Below are 21170 nucleotides of genomic sequence, written 5' to 3' on the forward strand. Positions count from 1 at the left end.
GGATTTTCACTGGTAGAAATGAAAGTTGCCAACTCAAGAAGAGTCAGGAACTAGATGGATGCTGACGTTTGCCCTACATTGTTGAACAGACACATTTAAATGTGGTGAATGCCAGGAAAACAGAATACAGTTAATAGGTAAAATTGCTATGGGCTAAGATGAATTAGGAAAGAGTAAATTTAAAAGTACTTGAGATGATAATTGAGTTGAGGTAATAAAATCAGAAGCCAAGATGTAAGTTGATATGATGAAATAAGACCAAATAGGCTTCTAAGTAGCTTTATCCAAGACAAAATGTACAGGACAAAACACTGAACGTGCAAAAGTATCATTTTAGTATCAAACCACAAAACTGATAATTCCATTAATATGGAAGAGAGAATGAAACGTGCAGGAAAAATCCTGGTCCTGAAGAGGAGTATGAACAAAAGCAAAGAAATAGGAAAATTTGGGGTAGAGATGTGAGGGAAAAAAACAAAACAAAATAAAACAAAACAAAAAACCCTGTACATTTAAAATAGGCAATGAAGGGCCTTGAACACCAGAGTAAAGAATCTAGACTTTCTTGAAAAATGATAATACTTTTTTATGGCTCTTAAGTAGTGAGTATTCCTGATCAGAGTTTTGTTTACATATACTGACGTGAAATATCTGAAAGAGGAAAATCAATGAAGAAACCATAGGTGGGTTTCTGAAGAGAGAAAACAAGGTTCTACATGAAGTTGGAGTAATACTAAAGGAAAACAAAGAATAGATAATAGAAGAGTTCTTAAGTAAATATGACTTTTGGAGCCAGAAAATGTATGACGTTTAGGAAGAGAGATAAGAAATTCTATATATGGTGTTCGATTTGTATCATGGGAGCAATCTTAGTCCTAACATAGGAGAAAATAACATGCAAAACCAACCAACCAGACAAACAAACCATAAACCAGCATGAAAACAAATTGAGATATAGCAGAAAGGGAAAGCTGATTATTTCATTTCAGGACATGCTGAATTCAAATGCTACAAGAAAATTAAGAAATACATCTCCATCCAGCAATAATGGAATGATAAATTAGAAATCAGGGTAGAGGGCAGGATTGGAATTTTTTACAAAGAGAATTTGGAGACCAGCAAGTGTCCAAGCTCAAATAAAGAAAACAAAAAGAGCAGACTACTGAATATCTTTTACTTTGTAGATGAGAAAAGAAAGGTGATGAAGTTCAGGAGGTCTGAGAGAAGTTAAAAGAGAATGTCACATGAACAAGAAAGTGTCTCTAAAAATTCATTCACCTAAATATTTACCTTATAACTCATCCAATATCTTGACCTCTCAGTTCTCTGATATCCTTACATCCAATAATTATTTTGTTAGCGTCACCTCAGCCACAATCGCACACTAAACTTTGTCATCATCAGCATTACTCATTACCTTAAAATTCTCCATTTTTTTGCATCACAACCTCCCATCTTTTTGGCTCTTGTTCTAGTATACATCATCAAAACCTGCAATCCTCACTAACGAACCTACCATTTATCTTTAGTCTTCAATACTCTCCAATTTCCCTCTTTCACCAGTCTTACAATGGAATCTATTATTTTTTTTTCTTTTCCTTACCCATTATGCTTATTTGGTTAATTTCTAGCCTGAATAAATCTAACATTTCCATCTTCTTTGTGTCTTTATCAGAACATGAAGTGAAAATGAGGAGGAGGTAAATGGTTTGTTTTAAATACTGTTCTCGAAGTCATAATGCATGAGTGCACATTAAGAGCAATGAGAAAGGAAATTTTAAGGCCAAAGTAAATTTCATTATTGCATCTTTGAGTATATCATGTTTTTTACAATGTTTTCTTTGTTTTTCTTAATGTGTAGGAATATGCCTCATGCATTATCATAAACATTATTGGAATATATGATTAGCTCTATACATTTTTTCTTTCCATAATTCTTTAACGTGATATTTAAAATACATGTTTTTGAAAAATCTAAATTTTGATACAGTTAGTGTCATCATTTGCTAAGTTGACTCTGTCTTAACATTTCAAATATTTAGGTCTGGAATAGTGCAATAAATGCAGAGGGAAAAAACAAAACAAAACAAAGAGAAGCTTGAAGAAATTATTCAGATAAAGAAAATTCTTAAAACTTCTCTTTTAAATATGTAATTTTCCATTGTTTCAAGCCTGTTGCCGTTATTTGTATTGGTTTATCAGATAAGTATACATTTGTGTATTTGTGTGTGTGAGATAAACAGTAAGAAGGTTCCTTGGGTTTTTTTCTTTTTTTTCACACTGGTCTCCATTCCCTTCCACTTTCAGTGGTTTCTGGATCTGTTCTTCAATCTCTTGCTTTATCCCGGTAAGTCTTATGGGTTAGTCTTTGCTCAGCATGGAAATGTTATTTCCCATACCTGCACAATTATTCTTATGAAAAGCAAGGAAACTTTTTTTTCCTTTCTATTTGCAGTTTGAGAATACCAGTGATTGCTGTTGAAAGGCTCAACAATGAAAGCCCCCACTCAATATCATCACCAATAATTCTTTCTAATAGACTCAAAAGTGTTTAATGTGGTAATAAATGAAGTCAGTTTGAAGTGGAAAATTCAAGCCTACTTATTCCGTTAAATTACAAGTTAAAACTCTGAGTCTGAGCTTTCCTACTCATATAAATTCCTGAAATCAACTATTACACTAGTATAGTGTCAAGTTGGAGGAGTCTCATTACGTTGAAGGTTACGTTGAGATGGGACAATAGCAACGGTGTTAATGGACTTCTTCCATCCTGATTAATCTGAGAACTGGCTACTTGATTAAGACTTTTTAAGGCACTTCTTCCCTCCAAGTTTAGAAGTTTGTAGACGAAACAGAAAATAACATATATGTAAGAGGTAAGTGCTCTATAGAATACTTGAAAATAATGGTATTTTTTCAGAATGACTGTGAAATCCTGGTCCACCTATTACTGATAAGTAGTGTTCACTGATGATTATTTGGCACTTTTAAGAAACAAAGCAGCCATACTACAAACAGTATAATTTCAGCCAAGTTTTGGCACACAGATAAAAGATTAATTCTAGAAAAGATAAGATTGCTATGAACCAGGATTGGCAGGTTTTAGCATTGAAGGAAAAATCTTCAAGATTGTGACAAATGCTTAAGCTAATCTTTCAAGGACTGTGTGGTAGGGCAAAAATATTACCCATGCCTTCTCTACACTTAACATTCATTTTCTTTAGTAAACACAGAATGTTTATTCCGGGTTAAAAGATCAAGAAATCTTGAAAAAAAATCCATTCTCTCATCCAAGCAATAATCCGACCCTCAGTGTTTGTACAATAAGCTTAAAATCTCGATGCTATATTTAAAATGATCATTCTTAAGAAAATAATTTTTCAACTTACTTGAAATTTAGTAGCTCCTGAAAACCTCATTTGACTAAGCTAGACTTTAGAACATTTTCATGTTCTTTAAATGAAGAATTCATGAGTCTGAGTTTCTGAGAATCTGACACTTTTCCTGAGTACATTATAAAGACAATTTGATTCCATATAAAATGTATCTACAAGTATCATAATCAATCAGATGCCTGCAAACCATTTAGCTCCTGGGCATGTGTAATGATGGGCTCTTACTGTCCACGTAAGAGTTACTTTTCAATCCATTACTTCCACTACTGTAAAACAATGCGAATTAACCTTACAAGATCTAATACTTGTGTCACCATTATAGAATTGCTTCTGCTCCATAACTTGCTTCTTTTCTAATGTTGAAACCATGGGTCTTGGAAAAGTAAAAGTAAAGGGCACATAATGTATCTGGTAACCAGGGAATTAAATGTTCCACATAGGTAATGCTGAAGATAATTGGAATTTAAAACTTACAAATTTGAAAGTATATTTTAATCACTTGGATGAACTCTTTCTCCAAGGATCAAACTTTTCTGCATTATGAAACAGAACATTCTTACTGGCATCAGCCTGTATTTTGGCAGCTAAGATCTCTTAAGTTTGAACACACATTTTTATATAGTGATGGTCTTAGAGGAACTGATGTGATTAGAACTTAACTTGTTCTTTCCCTGAATATCCCCAAGATCCAAGTTCACTACAGTTGGTGTTAATGCAATGATTTTCAAACCTTTTGAGGTGTGACCTATAGTAAAAAACCTATTTTACCACTTCGTACAATACGCACCCACACACATGCAGGAAATAAAAGCTTGCTCTTTCTAATGCACGGTGACATTTTCTTTTCTTTTTCCTCCTTCCTTCACTATATTCTCCTGTCCTATTCTATTATTTTCCATTTTATTTTTAGTTTTTAAAGGGGTTTTTAAATGGATCTTCTAACTCATTAATATGTCCCAACCAGCAATTTGAAAAACACTGCATTTGTGGCCCACAAGGAGAGCTCCTGTGGCCTATAGGTCTTTTTGTCCCTATACTGCCCGGCTATTATATTTTTAACTTTGCTTCTTCATAACACCTCACTATGTTCACCCTTGAATTGGTAGTTTGAGTGCTGGTGCTTAAGTCCATCACAGCTCACCATTTCAGGGACGTCTGCTGGTCACAAGTCACAACAGTGTCTGCTCTTTTCTCCCACTTTTTAAAATGTCTGTCTCTCTTCTTTCTCCTTTCCTTGAAGCATCCCAGATATTTTTAGTACTGTGAATTTGTAAGAGCTGGGCTTTAAGGCCATCATCAATCACTGACAGGTTTTTCCTGTTCTAACTGAACACATTTGGAAATGTTCATATTTTCTATAATTTTAGCATTGTTTGCTGTTTAAAGTTTTTTGTTGTTGTTCAAACTTTGAAGTTTAGGAACTTCTATATGATTGTGGTGATATCTGAAAAAGTGAATGAATATACAACTATACATTTTAAAAACAGGTGAAATGCAGGGAAATGTCTTTTTTAAAAAATTATTCTTAAATTTACTGTGGTGACATTGGTTAGTACAATTATATAGGTTTCAAGTGTATAATTCTATAATACGTCATCTATATATCATAATTGTGTGCTCACCATGTAGTCAGTTCTCCTTCCATCACCATATATTCGACCCTCTTTACCCTCTTCTACTATCCCCTCTCCCTCCCCCTTACCTTCTGGTAACCAGTAAACTATTGTCTGTGTCTATGAGTTTTTGTTTATTTGTTTGTCTTGTTCCTTTGTTGCCTTAAGTTTTATATCCCACATATGAGTGAAGTCGTATGGTTCTTGACTTTTTCTGCCTGACTTGTTTCACTTCGCATAATAATCTTAAAATCCATCCATGTTGTCGCAAATGGCACTATTTCATCTTTTCTTATGGCAGAGCAATATTCCATTTTGTATATGTACCACATCTTTGTTATCCAATCATCTATCAAAGGACACTTTTGTTTCTTCCATATCTTGGCCGCCGTGAATAATGTTGCAAAGGAAAAAGGGGTAGACACATCTTTATGGATAAAAGTTTTCAGGTTTTTGGGGTAGGTACCCAGAAGAGGAATTGCTGGTCATATGGTAATTCCATTCTTAATTTTTTGAGGAACCTCCATACTGTTGTGTATAGTGGCTGTACCAATTTACATTCCCACCAGCAGTGCATGAGGGTTCCTTTTTCTCTACAACCTCTCCAACACGTGTTATTACTTGTCTTGTTGATAATAGTCATTCTAACAGGTGTGAGGTGCTATCTCGTTGTGGCTTTGATTTGCATTTCCATAATAGCTAGTGAAGTGGAGCATTTTTTCATATATATGTTGGTTGTTTGTCTTCTTGGGAGAAGTGTCTGTTCAGGTCCACTGTCCATTTTCTAATTGGGTTATTTGTTTTTCCATTGTTGAGTTGTATGAGTTCTTTATATATTTTGGATACTAGCCCCTTATTGGAGGTGTTATTTGCAAATATCTTCTCCCATTCTGTTGGTTGCCTCTTTGTTTCATTGATGGTTTCTTTTGCTGTGCAGAAGAGTTATAGTTTGATATACTCCCATTCATTTACTTTTGTTTTTACTTCCCTTGCCTTTGAGGTCAAGTTCATAAAATCCTCTCTCAACCCAAGGTCCATAATTTTAGTACCTAATACATTTTTTAATGCAATTTATTGTTTCAGGTCTTATGTTTAGGTCTTCGATCCATTTTGAGTTAATTTTGGTGTATGGTCAAAGACAGAAGTCTAGTTTCATTCTTTTACACATCACATGGCTTTCCAATTTTCCCAGCACCATTTATTGAAGAGACTTTCTTTTTTCTATTTATGTTTTTGGGTGCTTTGTCAAAAAGTATCTGCCCATTTATATGTGGATTTATTTCTGGGATCTCAATTCTATCCATTGGTCTCTGTGTCATTTTTCTGCCAATGCCATGCTGTTTGGATATTCAAGGAAAATGTCTTTAGATTTTTTGAGTAAATTGTTCTCTGGGCAGTACGAATTTTCTCAGTTTCAACATTAATTGAAATAACATCAAAATCCAAAAATGTACAGTGATTCTAAATTAATTTTATTTTGTTTCCTCCATATCTTTTACAAAAGTGATAAAATGTTTAACACAGCCATAGTTAAACATTCTCAGTAACTTGACTGGTGACCACCAAATGTATGTTAACTTTAACATTATACGTATTATGGAAAGAAACTGGCAAAGAGAAAAAGCAAATCTTATTGAATGGCACTTCTTGACCAATGGGCTAACAATTTCTTTAATCAAGGATGTATTATAGTATTTCTTATTTTTTTAATGTTGACTGATTTTTTTGTTTCTGCAGTTTTCCTACAATTACCATTTTGATGACTTTGTTTTCATATAAATACGTGTGCAATGCTTATAGAGCTTTAGATAAAGAATAAAACACTAAGATGTAATCACGTAATCAATGCATGTATATTTTTAGAATGCCTTCAAATTTTTAAACCCATGAGCCCAAAAGTATATCTTGAAAATCTAATCAATATATGTGACAGCATTTCACAATGGTGTCTTAAATATACCAAGACATTTTTGTGTTAGAATTTCCCACTGAAGATTTACATAATACCTCAAAATAATTGGCTTTTTTTTTGCAAGAAAACTGCTTACCTGGAAATGTTCAAGAAGTACATTTTCTCTATGGATCTATAATCATGGTTCTGCACACTCTTATGGGACTTTCACAAGACATAAGAACATCTAATTGAAAATGATTGAGTGCCCAACACATCACAGATGCACAGCCTAAATAACAGCAGTGGAGATTACCCAGAGTCAGCTTTGTGTTTCAAAAACAAAACCAAATATATTTGGTCTCATTTCCAAGATAACTGCTTGTGTGTTTCCAGAGAGTCAATGTGTGATTAAATTTTGAAGCTATAAGATAGAAGAAAAAGACCATATGTGCCTCAGAAAAGAAACCCATAAGGGAAGGACAGCACATGGATAAATCCATATTTTAAATTATATAAACTTAGAGCTAATTCCCCAATATTATATTTTTGAAAACATTGTAGAAAAAAAATGACTAAATTGCCTTTAGCTTTTAATTCATTAATCGAGACAATTTTGCATCACTCTAGATATCAGAACACAAGGAAAGCAAAACATTTTAAATATCCTGCAACCATCATTATCTAAGGACGATCATTGTGAGAATATCTATTTGATAAGAAGACCCTCATTATGTTTATTCTGCCAATTGTCTTAGTGATATATTAAGCATAATATTTAACAAGAAAGAATTACTTTTGAAGAGCGTTTACGTATAACCTCTGTTTATTCTCTTTCCCCGCTAAGGCTGCCCTGTGTATCCATTGTATTGTTACTGCTTTACAGTTACAACCTAAAGTCTTAAATGTCTCAAAGATATTAATATAATTGGCTTTAAGAAAAAACAAATATATGTAATAATGGAATAATTATTATACATCTCATCATAAATCTAGGTAGAAACTATTCAGATATGTTTAGACACTCTTTAGATAATATGTAGATATTCCAACACAGGTTTGAGCTTACATAACTGGTAATTTGTTACATCTATGTGATTGAAAAATGGGCTTTCCTAGTACTTTGTGAGAACTCTTTCATTCTTGCTAACTTCTCCAGGTTATTATGAAAAATCGATATGATCAAGAACTGAAACCACTGGGTAAACAATAAAAACATAACCATCAGTGCTGTTAAATTTTTTTTAAAGGGTGTAATCCCAATTCTACCATTTATCCGTTGTGTGACTGGAAAAGGTCATATAACTTCTCCAAGACTAATTTTTCTCCTCCATAAAAATGGAAACAATTATAAGAGTCTTTGTCAACCTTTTGCAACAGGATAGTTGTGTGGTTTAAACAAGACAATAAGAATGAGTGAACTGGAAATCTACGCCAAAACAAGGTTGTATGTATCACAGACCTTGGATATTCAACCACTCTGAGCCATGACATTCACTTAGTTCTGGTAGTTTAAAGCCAACCAGATCACTTGCTTTGGCTTTCCTTCAAAACTTGCTAACCACTTAATTCCTTTCCTCCCAGCCAAACTTATCCAGGTTGTAGCCTTTTACACTCTGTAGAAGTAGAACTATCTACCACTTCCAATCCTTTCCAATTGTTTAGAAAGGCTTTCTACCTTAACACTTTAAAGGTGCTGCTCTTATGGCTTGGAATGTTCCAGTTTCCCATTTCTAACTATATTTCATTTTACAGGGATTCATGCCTGTCTGTCTTCTGGCAGCTCATTATTACGATTTAACCTGAACTGAAACAGCCATGTTGCTCTATCAGTTCTGCCCTGACTTTAGTCTGGATTCCTTTGCTGTTCAAACATGCTTTTGAAAGTCACAGACCACCACCCTAAAAGTTGTTTATTCTACTTGGAAGCTTGAACTTCAGAGCCATGGAAGAAATATGAGATAGTAACTCAGTTGTCAAGTTGTCATAGTAGCTCAATATCAGCATGCGTATTAAATATATAATTAAGAATTCCAACTTTAAAACTTGGTGAGATACACTATATGTAATTCTTTGACAAAACAATAATTTACCATCATCCTCATGGTTACTATTTTTTTATGAAATTACATGGAGGCAGACATTTCATATCTACTCTTTGTTAATCTTTCAAAAAATTGTTTACCAGATTTTATTTTTAATTTTAGAGAATGAAAAATACTTGATGTACAGAGTGAACCCTAAGGTAAACTATGGGCTTTGGGGTGATCATTATGGGTCGATAAATAATGATGGGTCCATGAGTTTATCATCTGTGATAATTGTATCACTGTTTTGTGTCATGTGGATAGTGGGGGAGGATATGTATGTGTGGAGGTGGTGCCATGCGGGAACTCTCTGTACTTTCCACTCAATTTCACAGTGAACCTAGAATTGCCCTAAAAAATAAGGTACATTAATTAAAAAAAAACATATTTGGCATAGTTAAGTGACTTGTTCAAGACTACTCAGGCCACAGATATTCATAGATTTATCATTCAAACCTAATTTCATCTTTGTCTTTCCACTGTACCACCCAGCTCTTTCTGCCCCAGAGCCTGACACCTTAGGCATTGTCTTAAACAAAGACCTGATGATTAATGAGATGGCTTTATAAACATTGATGACAGGTGAGAATCAAATATTGTACAATTAACATCTCTTTTGCATTAGGTAAATCATATGCAATTGCAATTCTTGTAGAGCAGTATTGTTTTTTTCTTCAAAATTCATATTGTATCTTGTTTTGGTCTAAAATATTTCACTCTGGATGATAGCTTGCTTCCTTCAACTCCTGGTTTGTTTTGACATTCCTTCTGTCTGTGATTGGATTACGTGACAATTAGGAAATAACGTGATTTGCAAAAAGGTACATACTCGGCTGAGTAAACTAACTTGATATAGAACTGTTTTGCCTTAATTTGAGTCTCATTTTTTGATCTCTATTATGTTAGTAGGAAAATGTATCAGCATGTTCTTCGACTTCTTAAGTTCTTGATCATTTCGAAAATGGATGTGTAATTGCTGTTCTAAAACACCTCAGTACTTGTTAATGGTGTGTGATCTGTCTTCTTAAAGATTAAAATTTTTCTTCTTGTACAGAATAGGGATCTATGCAATTATGTATACTAGATTAATGTCAAGAATGTAAGAAAAATTGTGGTTACCAGAAGGTAAAATAGTAAGTACAACATAAACATCGTTCTGGATACACAGAAAAATTTATCAATACCTATAATTATTTTCTTTTATAGAATAAATGCCAAATGTACATTTGACTGAAAATATCCCACTGTTTTCTGAAGTATTTTTAAAAAGCATTAAGCATTTGATTAAAATGAACAGTGATTCTTTAGTCATAGCATGGGGGTGGGGAGGGGAGCAACCCCACACCCTTTAAGGGCATAACTTTAATGTAATATAACAGCTTTTATTCCCCACCTCCCTCTCTACTTCTATAAACGGAGAAGGCTGCTGCCTGAAAGCTGTCTGGGAATTCAGCCAAAGAAAGAAGAAGGTTGCAAAAACTCTGGGGACTTGAAAGAAAAGTCGTTGGCACAAGCTTGGTTCTCACTTTAAACTAAAATTAAAACAATAGACAGACATGTACAGTAATCTCTCTTTTAAGGAAAGAATAGAATGACTCTATAGTAATGTCAAGTGGAACAATTTGGTCCTGGACCAAGTTATGCAGCTGTTCACCAGGAAAACAGCAAAACGCTTCAGTCCAAAGCAGGCAAATAAGGCATTATTGTTCATAAACAGTCACTGGAACCCTCACATTTAGAACAAGGAAAACGACAGTAGCATACCAGACAGCAGGTGAAGAACACAAGTCACTGCACAAGTTGAGTCACACCATCATTTGTCTTATTTTGTTTATTACCGCTACGGCTAATAACCATGAATAACTCATCCTTGAGGAAATTATAAACTGGTAAGACATTGTTAATAAACAATGATCTGGTCATGGATTAAAGATATTATTTAAGTTAGCTAAAGGAATCGTAAATCCATTATCCATTCCTAATTCCCACCTGCTCATTAAAGGTGGATCAGGTAAGTGGAAAGACAATAGAAACTAAGTGTTTTGGGGGTCAGTCAGAAGCTGAGCCCCAGTGTTGCTTCTCAATGGTTCCAACATAACTAAACAGGGAATCAGGTGTAATAGCTTCAAGTAATGGAGCAGAAATAGGGCAGTAAACCAAGAAATTTGAACCTGTACATTGGGTATATGAGATATCACATTCTTCACTTATAGTCCCTCACTTTACCAGCTTTTTTGATGCCATCTTAAAACATGGACAGTCTGCATTATTTTTATTTACTTATTTTCCATTTGCAAACTCCTGTTTGATGTAAATTCCTTTTCTCTTTCCTCTTCTACTTTTCTCATTCATTTTCTGATATGGGTGATCTCCCATTATCTTTGCTTTCCCACCACCTACTAATTCCCTGATTAATCCATTTCAATTTGCCTTCTGTTCTCTGCTCTAGTGAAACTATTTTCTCTATGATCAGTTAGATTTCTTTCTGGGAAAATCCAATGATTTCTTTTCAGTTGTCCCTTGTTTTTTGTCCTATCTGCCTCATCTGGCACTGTTGGAGATATAATATAAAGAGAGGCTAGAAATTAGACTTTCTTCAAAGAAGTTAATGAACTACATTTATTGGAAATAATAATTACTTTGGAAATGCAGAATGGTGGATTTTAAGATGATTAGGGAGGACATAAAAAACCCAGTGGTCTAAAGTCAGGAAGGAACCAAAATTGGTTATATCTTTAATGCCAATGGCCTGGCAGTCTATGAGGAAGGAAATTGGTAAGAAGGAAGATGGAAATGAAGATACAATGCAATAAAATAAGTTAATACCCATTTACTTCTGGACCATAGCATATAGAATACAACATTGGAGCCTATAAGGATAAAGATGGACTATAATGACCATTTTAGATCTCATGGAGCTTATGAGTCAATTGCTAGAACATATTTTACTAATTAGAGGTTTTTGATATGGCTATAAACTTAAGCTAGAAATGGTCAGTTTGGTAGGAATTTGGTAAGTTTTGAGAAAGGGGATAAATATAGAAGAGTCTGATAAAAGAGGATGGCAAAAGTAAAATATATCTTGAGACTAGCTAGTTGTTCACCTTCAGTAGGTCCAACTTCAATGGTGAACATTAATGTAGGGTAGCAATAATGTTAGACTCAGCAATTGAAGTAGCAGAAAATAGGTGAAAGAATGTAAGCTTTGGGCAATGACTGAACTGAGTTTAAACCCTGACTCACCCATGTTAAATCTGGATGAATGAGGAAAATTTGTTTTATCATTGAGTTTTAGTTTTCTCTTTTGTAAAATAAGGAAACTTTCTTATTTCCTTTACCTATTTGCAAAGTGATATTAATCAGGATACTTCAAAGATAGCAGACATTTTCTATGTTCTAAACATTTTGTATTTTTAAATATAAATAAATAAATAAATAAGAGATTGTTATATATTTCATTGATTTGCGGTGCAGAAGGAAGGTTATTACACTTTTAGGTCCAAGCTTATTTCTACATAGCTGAAATACAGACCCATAATAAGGCACATCTATTTAACCATAACTCTCAGCTGATGGAAATAGACTACTTAAAAATCTAATTACATAGACCTCACAATCTAATTATTTACATAAATAAAATGGTGTTTCTACTGTTTGTTGTGGATGCGGAATCAAAGAGTAGATCATCAACGGTAATTGGATGCTATTTGAGCAAGGATATATTTATTTCCAAACATTCTGTGTGCTATATTTCTCACCATCACCTCATTTAATTAGATAAGTTGTGCACATACTCCAAAAATACACATACCTATTTTGGGGCAGAACTATGAAAAGAAGGTAAAAAATGAAAATCCTTTGTTATGCCCTGATTCTGATCATGTCCCTATATGTTGACCCCCTGAAGTAATAAGGAAGAACAGAAACAAACAGAAGCAAAGAGAGAGAGAGAGAGAGAGAGAGAGAGAGAGAGAGAGAGAGAGAAGAGACACAGACAGAGTTGGAAAATAAGTGAAAGGAACAGGAGTGGGGATGGAAGGAAAAGTTAGGAAAGGTTCTGGTGTTAGGTACACAGAATCGGGAGTAAAGAAATTAGAATTTAAGTATGTCTAAAGCCGACAAGGTCTATTACACCTCTTTCCCTAGTTAAAGTACTGAACTTGTAGTCAAAAGCTATTATTGAAGCTTTAATATGAAAATGCACTGTCACATTTACATAGCATAGTGAAGTTGAAAACTGTTTTCTATAGGCAATTTAATCTTATCCAAAAGTAAGAATTATTAAAATGAATTGCACAGGACATATGTATAAAGCTAAAACAGAAAAAAAAATGTTTTCCTTTCAAGGTCTGACATGTTTTAAATGCTTTTTTAAAAGATAGAAGAAAAATAATGCACTAATTCACAATATGCTCTTTAAACCTGTATATTTGCATCTCTAGAAAATAATTACTCAAAGAAAGCAGTTTTAAAATACCAGACTGTAATAAAGAGAATTTGCTGTGTGTTAAAATGTATAATGCCATAAGATTTGGAAAATTGAAATTTCAAACTTCTCTCTTAAAATTCTTTTAGAAAAAATCCTCGTAGAATAATATGAAATCTGCAGTTAAATAACAAATAACATTACAAATAAAATTTTAGTAATTTAACTTTATTTGCAGACGCTATCCCATATAGCTATCTACAGAGAACAATTAAATGCCTTTCATTAAAATTTAAACAGGAATGCAAATCAATTGGAAGCTTTTTAAAAATCACATAAATTATTTTAAGCTAGACTTAGAGTGTTACTATATTAGAATAATCAAATGGCTTCCAAATAGTCTTTGAATAATCCATATTTGGATAATCCATACAGATTTAATTTTTATATAAAAATAAATTTTTCTGAGTTAGCTATTTATAAATGTGTTAAAAAGTATAATTTTAGAGTTGAAGTGATGTTAGACTCATATATTCCAATAATGAAATACTTTACAATTGAAAATAGTGAGCTTATGACCACCCTTTCATTCACATTACCTTCACAAATATGACATTCACAAATTATGTTTTGTGGGAGCTTCTACATAAGAAATGTAGAGTTGATGTAGTTTACTATGAAAATGATTCCCCAAAGAACTTTAAAACTTGGTATATTTTGAAGACACGTCAATATTTTCAAAGTTTTTCATGGAAGAACTAAGTTGAGCAATATGTAACTTCTATCATCCTGATGATGTACACAGTGAATGATTAAGCCTACGCTCCTTTCAGGTTGAAGTATGTTACTGGGAGGGAGAAAAAAAAAAAAATCACAGCTGGAAACCTTCCCAGAAACTTCACTAGATGACAAAGTAAAAGACCAATCTTCCACAGACACTTAATGAAGACATGGTTCAGAGGGTTTTCTGTTCTAGAGATCACATTGCCCACCAAAGACAGACAAAAACAGTGGATTTGAGCAGTTAAAGCCTACAATCAAAGCAGAATAAAAAAATGAAAATCTTCATTGCTCATTAAATCACTTACAGTGGTTTTCCTTTGGATTCACAAGTCAAAATTAAAGGCTGTCCTTCTTGTGGAAAAGGAGTGGATGGTATAATCTTGACTGATGGTGTATCTAGAAATAAATGAAAAGGCCATTAAACACATATAAAACTACATATTTAATAATATCTAATAGCGCTGTGGGTCCATGCTATTTCTTATAATTGTGTCTACTTATAGAAATGTCTTAGGTTTGGTGAAGCAGAGTACGTAATTTTAAGAAGCTGCCATCCCGTCCCTCAAAAGCTAACAAAAATATCTGAATATCTTATGAGCTCCACTGTTGTATTATTTCTGAAATCTGAATATAAAAGTGAAATTGCAAAAAGTGGTTCCGATGAATAGCAAGCATTTCATACAGTTGTTTCTTCAACTATTTATAGATGGCGATGGATACTATTATTATGGACCGAATGCATTCATGTGCATTTGAATCACAACACTTTCACTGTTGCAGGAATATCAGACACTCCGAAGAGGGAACCCACAAAGAATCAAGATCAGCTACTGTCACGCAAGCCTTATGCAGTCTTTTAGAAAACGGAGTAATGCAGCGCTTAGCACATGCTGCTTGCTCTAACGCAGAGTTAGTGAATTATTAGAAATACTTATTCAGAATATTAAATATTTAGTTATTTTGTTATATATGCTACAACATAATTGTTATAAAATCATTTACTTCTGTTTAGCAATAAAATCATCCCTAAAGGAAAAAAGATTCAAGAATACTTTAAGACATTTTTATTTATAACTTTATGCCATAAAATACTCATTAATAAACACAAGTATGCATATTTCACAGAAGAAAAAAGGAATTAAGCTAAAGAAAAGAGACGGTGTAAATTAAACATTCTCATTTCTTTATGAGCCTCGGCCCTTCCTGCATTGCATGTCCACTGCTGTGTCCCACAGTCATCACGGAATTGGCACCCTTCTTATCTCCACAATAAACACAATAGTCTCTGAGCTCTTCTGTTAGCCACAATTATTCTCATTCTTCCCTTAGTTGTGATGGGAGAATTGAACTACCCTGGGGTTAGGTTATACTCACGCCCAGACTTTGAAGCCAATTAAATAAGTATCAATCAACTGTAAATTTTAGGTTAGTTATCTTATTTCAGGAAAATATTATTCAAATTTCTTACATATAGAACAGTAACCTATGATCCTGTGGAATAATTTATGTCATATTTATAAATTATTTATACTTTTCAAACGCATTCTTTCTCAATCCTTTAAACAAGAAAATACATTCAAGATAATCAAAAACAATATCCAAGTTACAAATAAGCATTCCATATATATCGTAGTAAATAATTACAGTGTAATATTACCCAGGAAGAAAAATTAATTTAAAGAAATATAACTCATGTTCATCATATTTTTAACTAGTAGAAGAAAATAATTTAATAAAGGATTGAAATACACTTCACTAGTTTTTTTCTATTATCATTATCACAGTTATTTATAGGATAATCATATAATTTTTGTCTTCAAAGCAGAACATTTTTTAAAGTGAAGGGAAAATATTAATAATTATGCAGGGTAACAGGTGTGAACCAGAATGATTCTGGGCAAAATGAGGTTATAGTCTTTTGAAATTTGACCATATGTAGATACAGCAAAATTTAATTTTCTCCTGACATATAAAAGAAAGCTCCCTATCCAGAGAAAACCATGGCAAAGGAAGATTAGAAAAGTGGCATTCTGGGAAAGATTTGTGTTCATTTATGTGTCTGTGATAGTTAATTTTATGTGTAAACTTGACTGCACCATGGGATGTCAAAGTTTCGCACAAGCATATACAGCATAGAAATATATTCATTTATCCACAAATAATTTTTTAGAACTTACTAGCAAACAAAATATGGAGATATTTTCAAAGCATACTATTTCCTCTCTAAGGCGTTTGTAGGAAAAATATTCTTAGCATCCATCTTTAAAACATGAAAACACTTTTTTCTTAAGTATTACTTCTTTTACTTATCTGACAAATTCAGAAATAAGCACAATTACTATCAAGAGATAGATTAATAGACAAAGATTGTTCATTTTAAAACTTTATGAGTTTAGAAAGTAAGGACACCTCCTGTTCTATTTGAATGATTCAGGATTTTAATCAAAATGAAAATATCAATCCAGTGGAGTGGATTTTCTGTATCCTTAACAACTATTAAAAAAAAAAAAAGATCTGTGATGAAGCTACTATTAAATCATCCAATGGACAATTTTGAAAGCATAAGCTCTTAAAACATTTAGTATCAGTAATTCAACAACATTTTTCCATCACTAAAAGTTTTGTAGGTGAATATAAAGAATTTCTAAATCAAATGCTTTAATAAACAAAATGAATCAAAACAAAAAATCTTTACCCTTTCTGTAATCAAAGAAATACAACAGAAATTTAAGGTTATACAAAAGTAACATTTAACTTGTTATAGATGATAGCCAAATTGATACATAAGAGAAGCAACTATAAACTAACATATAATAATATTAGTTTACTGTATTGTTCTATATTGTTTAATATATTGAGTGAACAAAGATGGCTTTAATGTAAAGCAGTAGGTATTTACATTGCTTATGACATTATGCAGATCTTTGGTTAAAAGAAAAATGCTGTTTTGATAATTTGGTTTGTCCACAAAAAGTATTTTGTATGACTTCTCCTAAAAGATTCATTTAATAAACATTTATATTGTTCCTAAAACAAGCAAGGCACAGTCCTGTTACCCATTTCTCTTTATTGTTTCACTAGAACTGTAACATTATAACATTATAACATTTATACATTGTAACATTCACACTGTAACACCTAAGGCTCAGGTATTTTCATAAATGGTGTCAACTGAATGTTTCTTCTATGATAAAGAAAGCTAGCTCACCAGAGCAGAGATGAACTCTATCCTCTGTCTTGGAATAATTCTTGGACTTGAATTAAATAATTGTAGAATAAATGAATGAGTAATGGCTTTTTGTAACTTATTCTAACTACTGCTTAGGACCACTAGTGTGTATAAAATCAAATGTATTTCTCATAGCTATCTTCTAATAATAGTAAACATCGAACAAATATTTGATAAAAATAGAAATTATTGTAAATGCTTTATATGCATTATCTCATCAAATTCTTTTATAAAGTACTCAAAGAAGGTTCTGTTGTTGACCTATTGTGAAGAACATGAACCCAGGCTCAGAGAAGTGATTTATCCCAGTTACACAATCATAAATAACCCTAGGCAGTTTGATCTTCTCTCTGATCTTAATCACACCTCAGTAAGTTGGTGTTTCCTCTTCTCTCTTAAACTACATTGGGGATTGGTGCTTTGTGTAATATGTTCTGTGTCCTCTATTCTTCAAAATCAATTCTTTCCATCTGGATGAATTGGAACCAGGCCCAAGACTTGCCTTTTGTTCTATGTGATCTGTATGTTGTAAAACCTATCTGGCAATGATAACTGAATTGTATGTGTAATCATCTTCTAGTCTATCTGTCAGTCTTGTCTGTCTCTCTTAACTCTCTCACATCTTCCCCTCACATATTTTTCCTCTTTGACAGATGAAAATATTACTTTGGGTGGAGATGATTAAAAGGTATGAACTTCCAGTTATAAGATTAGTGAATTCTGGGTTTGTAGAGTACAGCGTGGCGACTATAGTTAATAATGCCACATTGTAGTTAATAATGCCACATTGTATATTTGAAAGTTGCTAAGAGAGTAGATCTTTAAAATTCTCATCTTGTCACACACAAAAAAATTATAACTGTGTGAAGTAATGGATTTTATGAACATTGTGGAAATCATTTTGCAGTGTACACCTATATTAAATTATTATGTGGTACACCTTAAACTAATACAAGGTAATATGTCAATTATAGTTCAATAAAACTGAAAGTACATTTCAAAATAAAACATAATCCTTTATCTTATTAATTACAGTATATCCTTCTCATCCACATAAACTCTCACCATGAATAACGTTAAGATATCCCTATGGCAAATTTTTACCAAGGGAAATTAAGAATTTTTTAAGTATGTTGCATATGAAAAAGTTGTGATCCTTTGCCTTACAGCAATCTTATTGCATAAAGGTTTCTGAAGAAGAAAATTTATCGTTCATAAAGTTTTCTTGGTACTTGCATTAATACTAAAGAATATCATGTACCAACTCACTTTTGCAAAGCCACTTTAGAGTTTATTCTAAATAGTGGTTCTCAACTGGGGACCGTTTGCCTCCCAAGGACATTCGACAGTATCTGGAGACATTTTTGGTTGTTACTGGGTGTGGGGTGGGGGAGAGGTAGAGGGAACACCACTGGCATTTAGTGGGTAGAGGCCAGGAATGGTGCTAAACATCCTGCAATGCATAAGACAGCCTCTACATGCCAAAGAATGATCTGGCCCAAAAAGTCAATAGTGCCCTCTTCTGGAATATTTACATCTATTCTATTCATTACCTATATATCTCTTTCGTGTTACAATGAATTGGGGACTGTTAGAGAACTGTGAAATTGTGGGCGTTTCTACGGGATGGTTGGTCTCTTCATATCTTAGTTTATTGCTGTAATGAAGGAAATGGTGAATACTCTGAGTCAGGCCATTATGATACTTTTCCTGAAAAAAAAAAAAGCTATGAACCAAACTCGACCTGCATCTCCAGGTCTATCGCTTTTTATTAGGAGTAGTGGGTTTGTGTGCCAAGAGTTAACCAGAATCATTTCAGGTACAGCACTATCTGATGTTCATTTCCTCTGTGTAAGACCGACTTTTTCTGAAATGTCCAACTTAGTTTTCCTGTTTGTAATTTTGCAGGAACTCCAACCTCACTTTCCTTTTAACTCACAGCATTATTTTCATAATGCTCAAAACCATCAGGTACTTTTCCTTCAACAGCCTATTAAATTCCTTTTAATTCTAGCAAAACATTACTTTTGTGGCAATCATTTATTCAACAAATGCATTTAAATTAGTGTGTGTACAAGACATATTACGACTACGATTCAAGAGCTATACATCCACAAATATAAAATAGTAACCCACAGGAAATGTCCCGATATGAAGATAAATCATGTATCATTCAAAATAATGCAAAGATTAAAAATGAAAGCAAAGTAGTACTATGATGACGTATTATGGGGGTTATTTAGGAAGTAATTTTACGTACTTGTCAGAAACCAAGAAAGTTACCTAGAGAAGGGGCACTTAAAACAATTCATAGAATATATAGTATCTGAACTGGCAGAATTTTTCTAGAGGGTAAGAAAGAGGAGGGAACACAGGAAGAGAGCTGAGCAAAGAGTTGATGTAGAGAAGAATGTGGGGTATCTAGGAGGCATCTAGCAATACTGTAAAGTGTCGGGCACCTTATCTTAAAAGGATGCTGACAGCAGCATTATAGGGGGCTATATTTTCAAAGCCTTGAATGTCAGGCTGAAGAATTTGAACATTAAGTTAAAGGCAATAAGAAATCATTTTAAGTTTTTGATCAAGTGAGTATTGGGCTCAGAATCAAGTTTTACAATGATATTTGGCAGTGTGTAAAACTGAAGGAAACAATTAAAAACAAAATGTTTCTATTACAAAATGGAGCCTCAAGAAGATCTTAAGAAGAAGAAAAGGTAGCAGTAAAAAATATAGATAATAAATTCTTCAATATCTCTGTTTATATTCTAAGTTGTACATTTCTATAATTGTGGGCTGAATAGTATATTTTGAATGCATTTTCTCTATATTCTATTTATTTCCTTAATTATATTTTAGTTTAAGGGTGGTAGATGAAGGTAAAGGGGATCAAATATATGGTGATGGAAAGAGAATGACTCTGGGTGGTGAACACACAATATGATATATAGATGATATATTACAGAATTGTACACCTGAAATTGATATGTTTATTAACAATTGTCACCCCAATAAACTTTAATTAAAACATATTTTATTCTAATTATGAGAATAATTAAAATTTAGAGAAAAGGGATTTATAATTTTGAAAATTTATGATAATTAAAACAATGAAATAAATTGAGAAATTTATCAAATGAGATTCTCCTGTACTAATGGCCTGATGCGGTGATGTAAAAAACTTTTTGATTTGCTATTGCTGATAGAATTAGTTGTGCTTTAAAGAGAAATTCAACCAGTTGATAGCTTTAACACTAGAGATGGATTGCTTAGAAAAAGGCCTTAGGAAGATCATTTGTCAAATGTCATCATTAGATAGAACATTTTGACACTTCTGAAAGCTCATTTAAAAAAAAATGTTTTCACATCATCATTTAAAGGACAAAATGAGAAATCAGAATTCATTATTGTTTGTAAACATTTGCAAGCTGTTTATGTTTTTTGATGCTATTTTAAAGAAATGTATCAAAGGCACCATGAAACGGATTCATCATGGGCATACAAAAAGAAATAGCGAACAATGAAATGAACACATTAATACAAAGTTGTTTTACATTTTATAAATCGGCCCTGGGATGGCCTAAGCAGTCAGTGTTCATTTAACAAACATGCGACAATAGACAATGCATAGATTCAGTCAAATGTGAGGACAATAGACAACTGTACAACTTGGTGTGGAAGTTATTATCTCATTTCCTGATTGTTAGTCATTGAGTCAACTCTCAGGTTTTTTTTTTATTTCATACATT

General features: G+C 33.0%; 1 protein-coding gene across 3 annotated transcripts in view; it reads right to left on the minus strand.

Moving 5' to 3' along the window:
- The window catches only part of CADM2 (cell adhesion molecule 2), a 1065284-nt gene that overhangs the window by 111415 nt on the left and 932699 nt on the right, over nucleotides 1–21170 (minus strand). For all 3 annotated transcript variants that reach the window (XM_074333327.1, XM_074333317.1, XM_019745437.2), the window contains one exon: nucleotides 14501–14591. In XM_074333327.1, coding sequence (XP_074189428.1) covers nucleotides 14501–14591 — 91 coding nt within the window. The remainder of the gene's footprint in view (nucleotides 1–14500; nucleotides 14592–21170) is intronic.

The sequence above is a fragment of the Rhinolophus sinicus genome, linkage group LG01, assembly GCF_036562045.2.
Source record: "Rhinolophus sinicus isolate RSC01 linkage group LG01, ASM3656204v1, whole genome shotgun sequence".
NCBI lineage: Eukaryota > Metazoa > Chordata > Mammalia > Chiroptera > Rhinolophidae > Rhinolophus > Rhinolophus sinicus.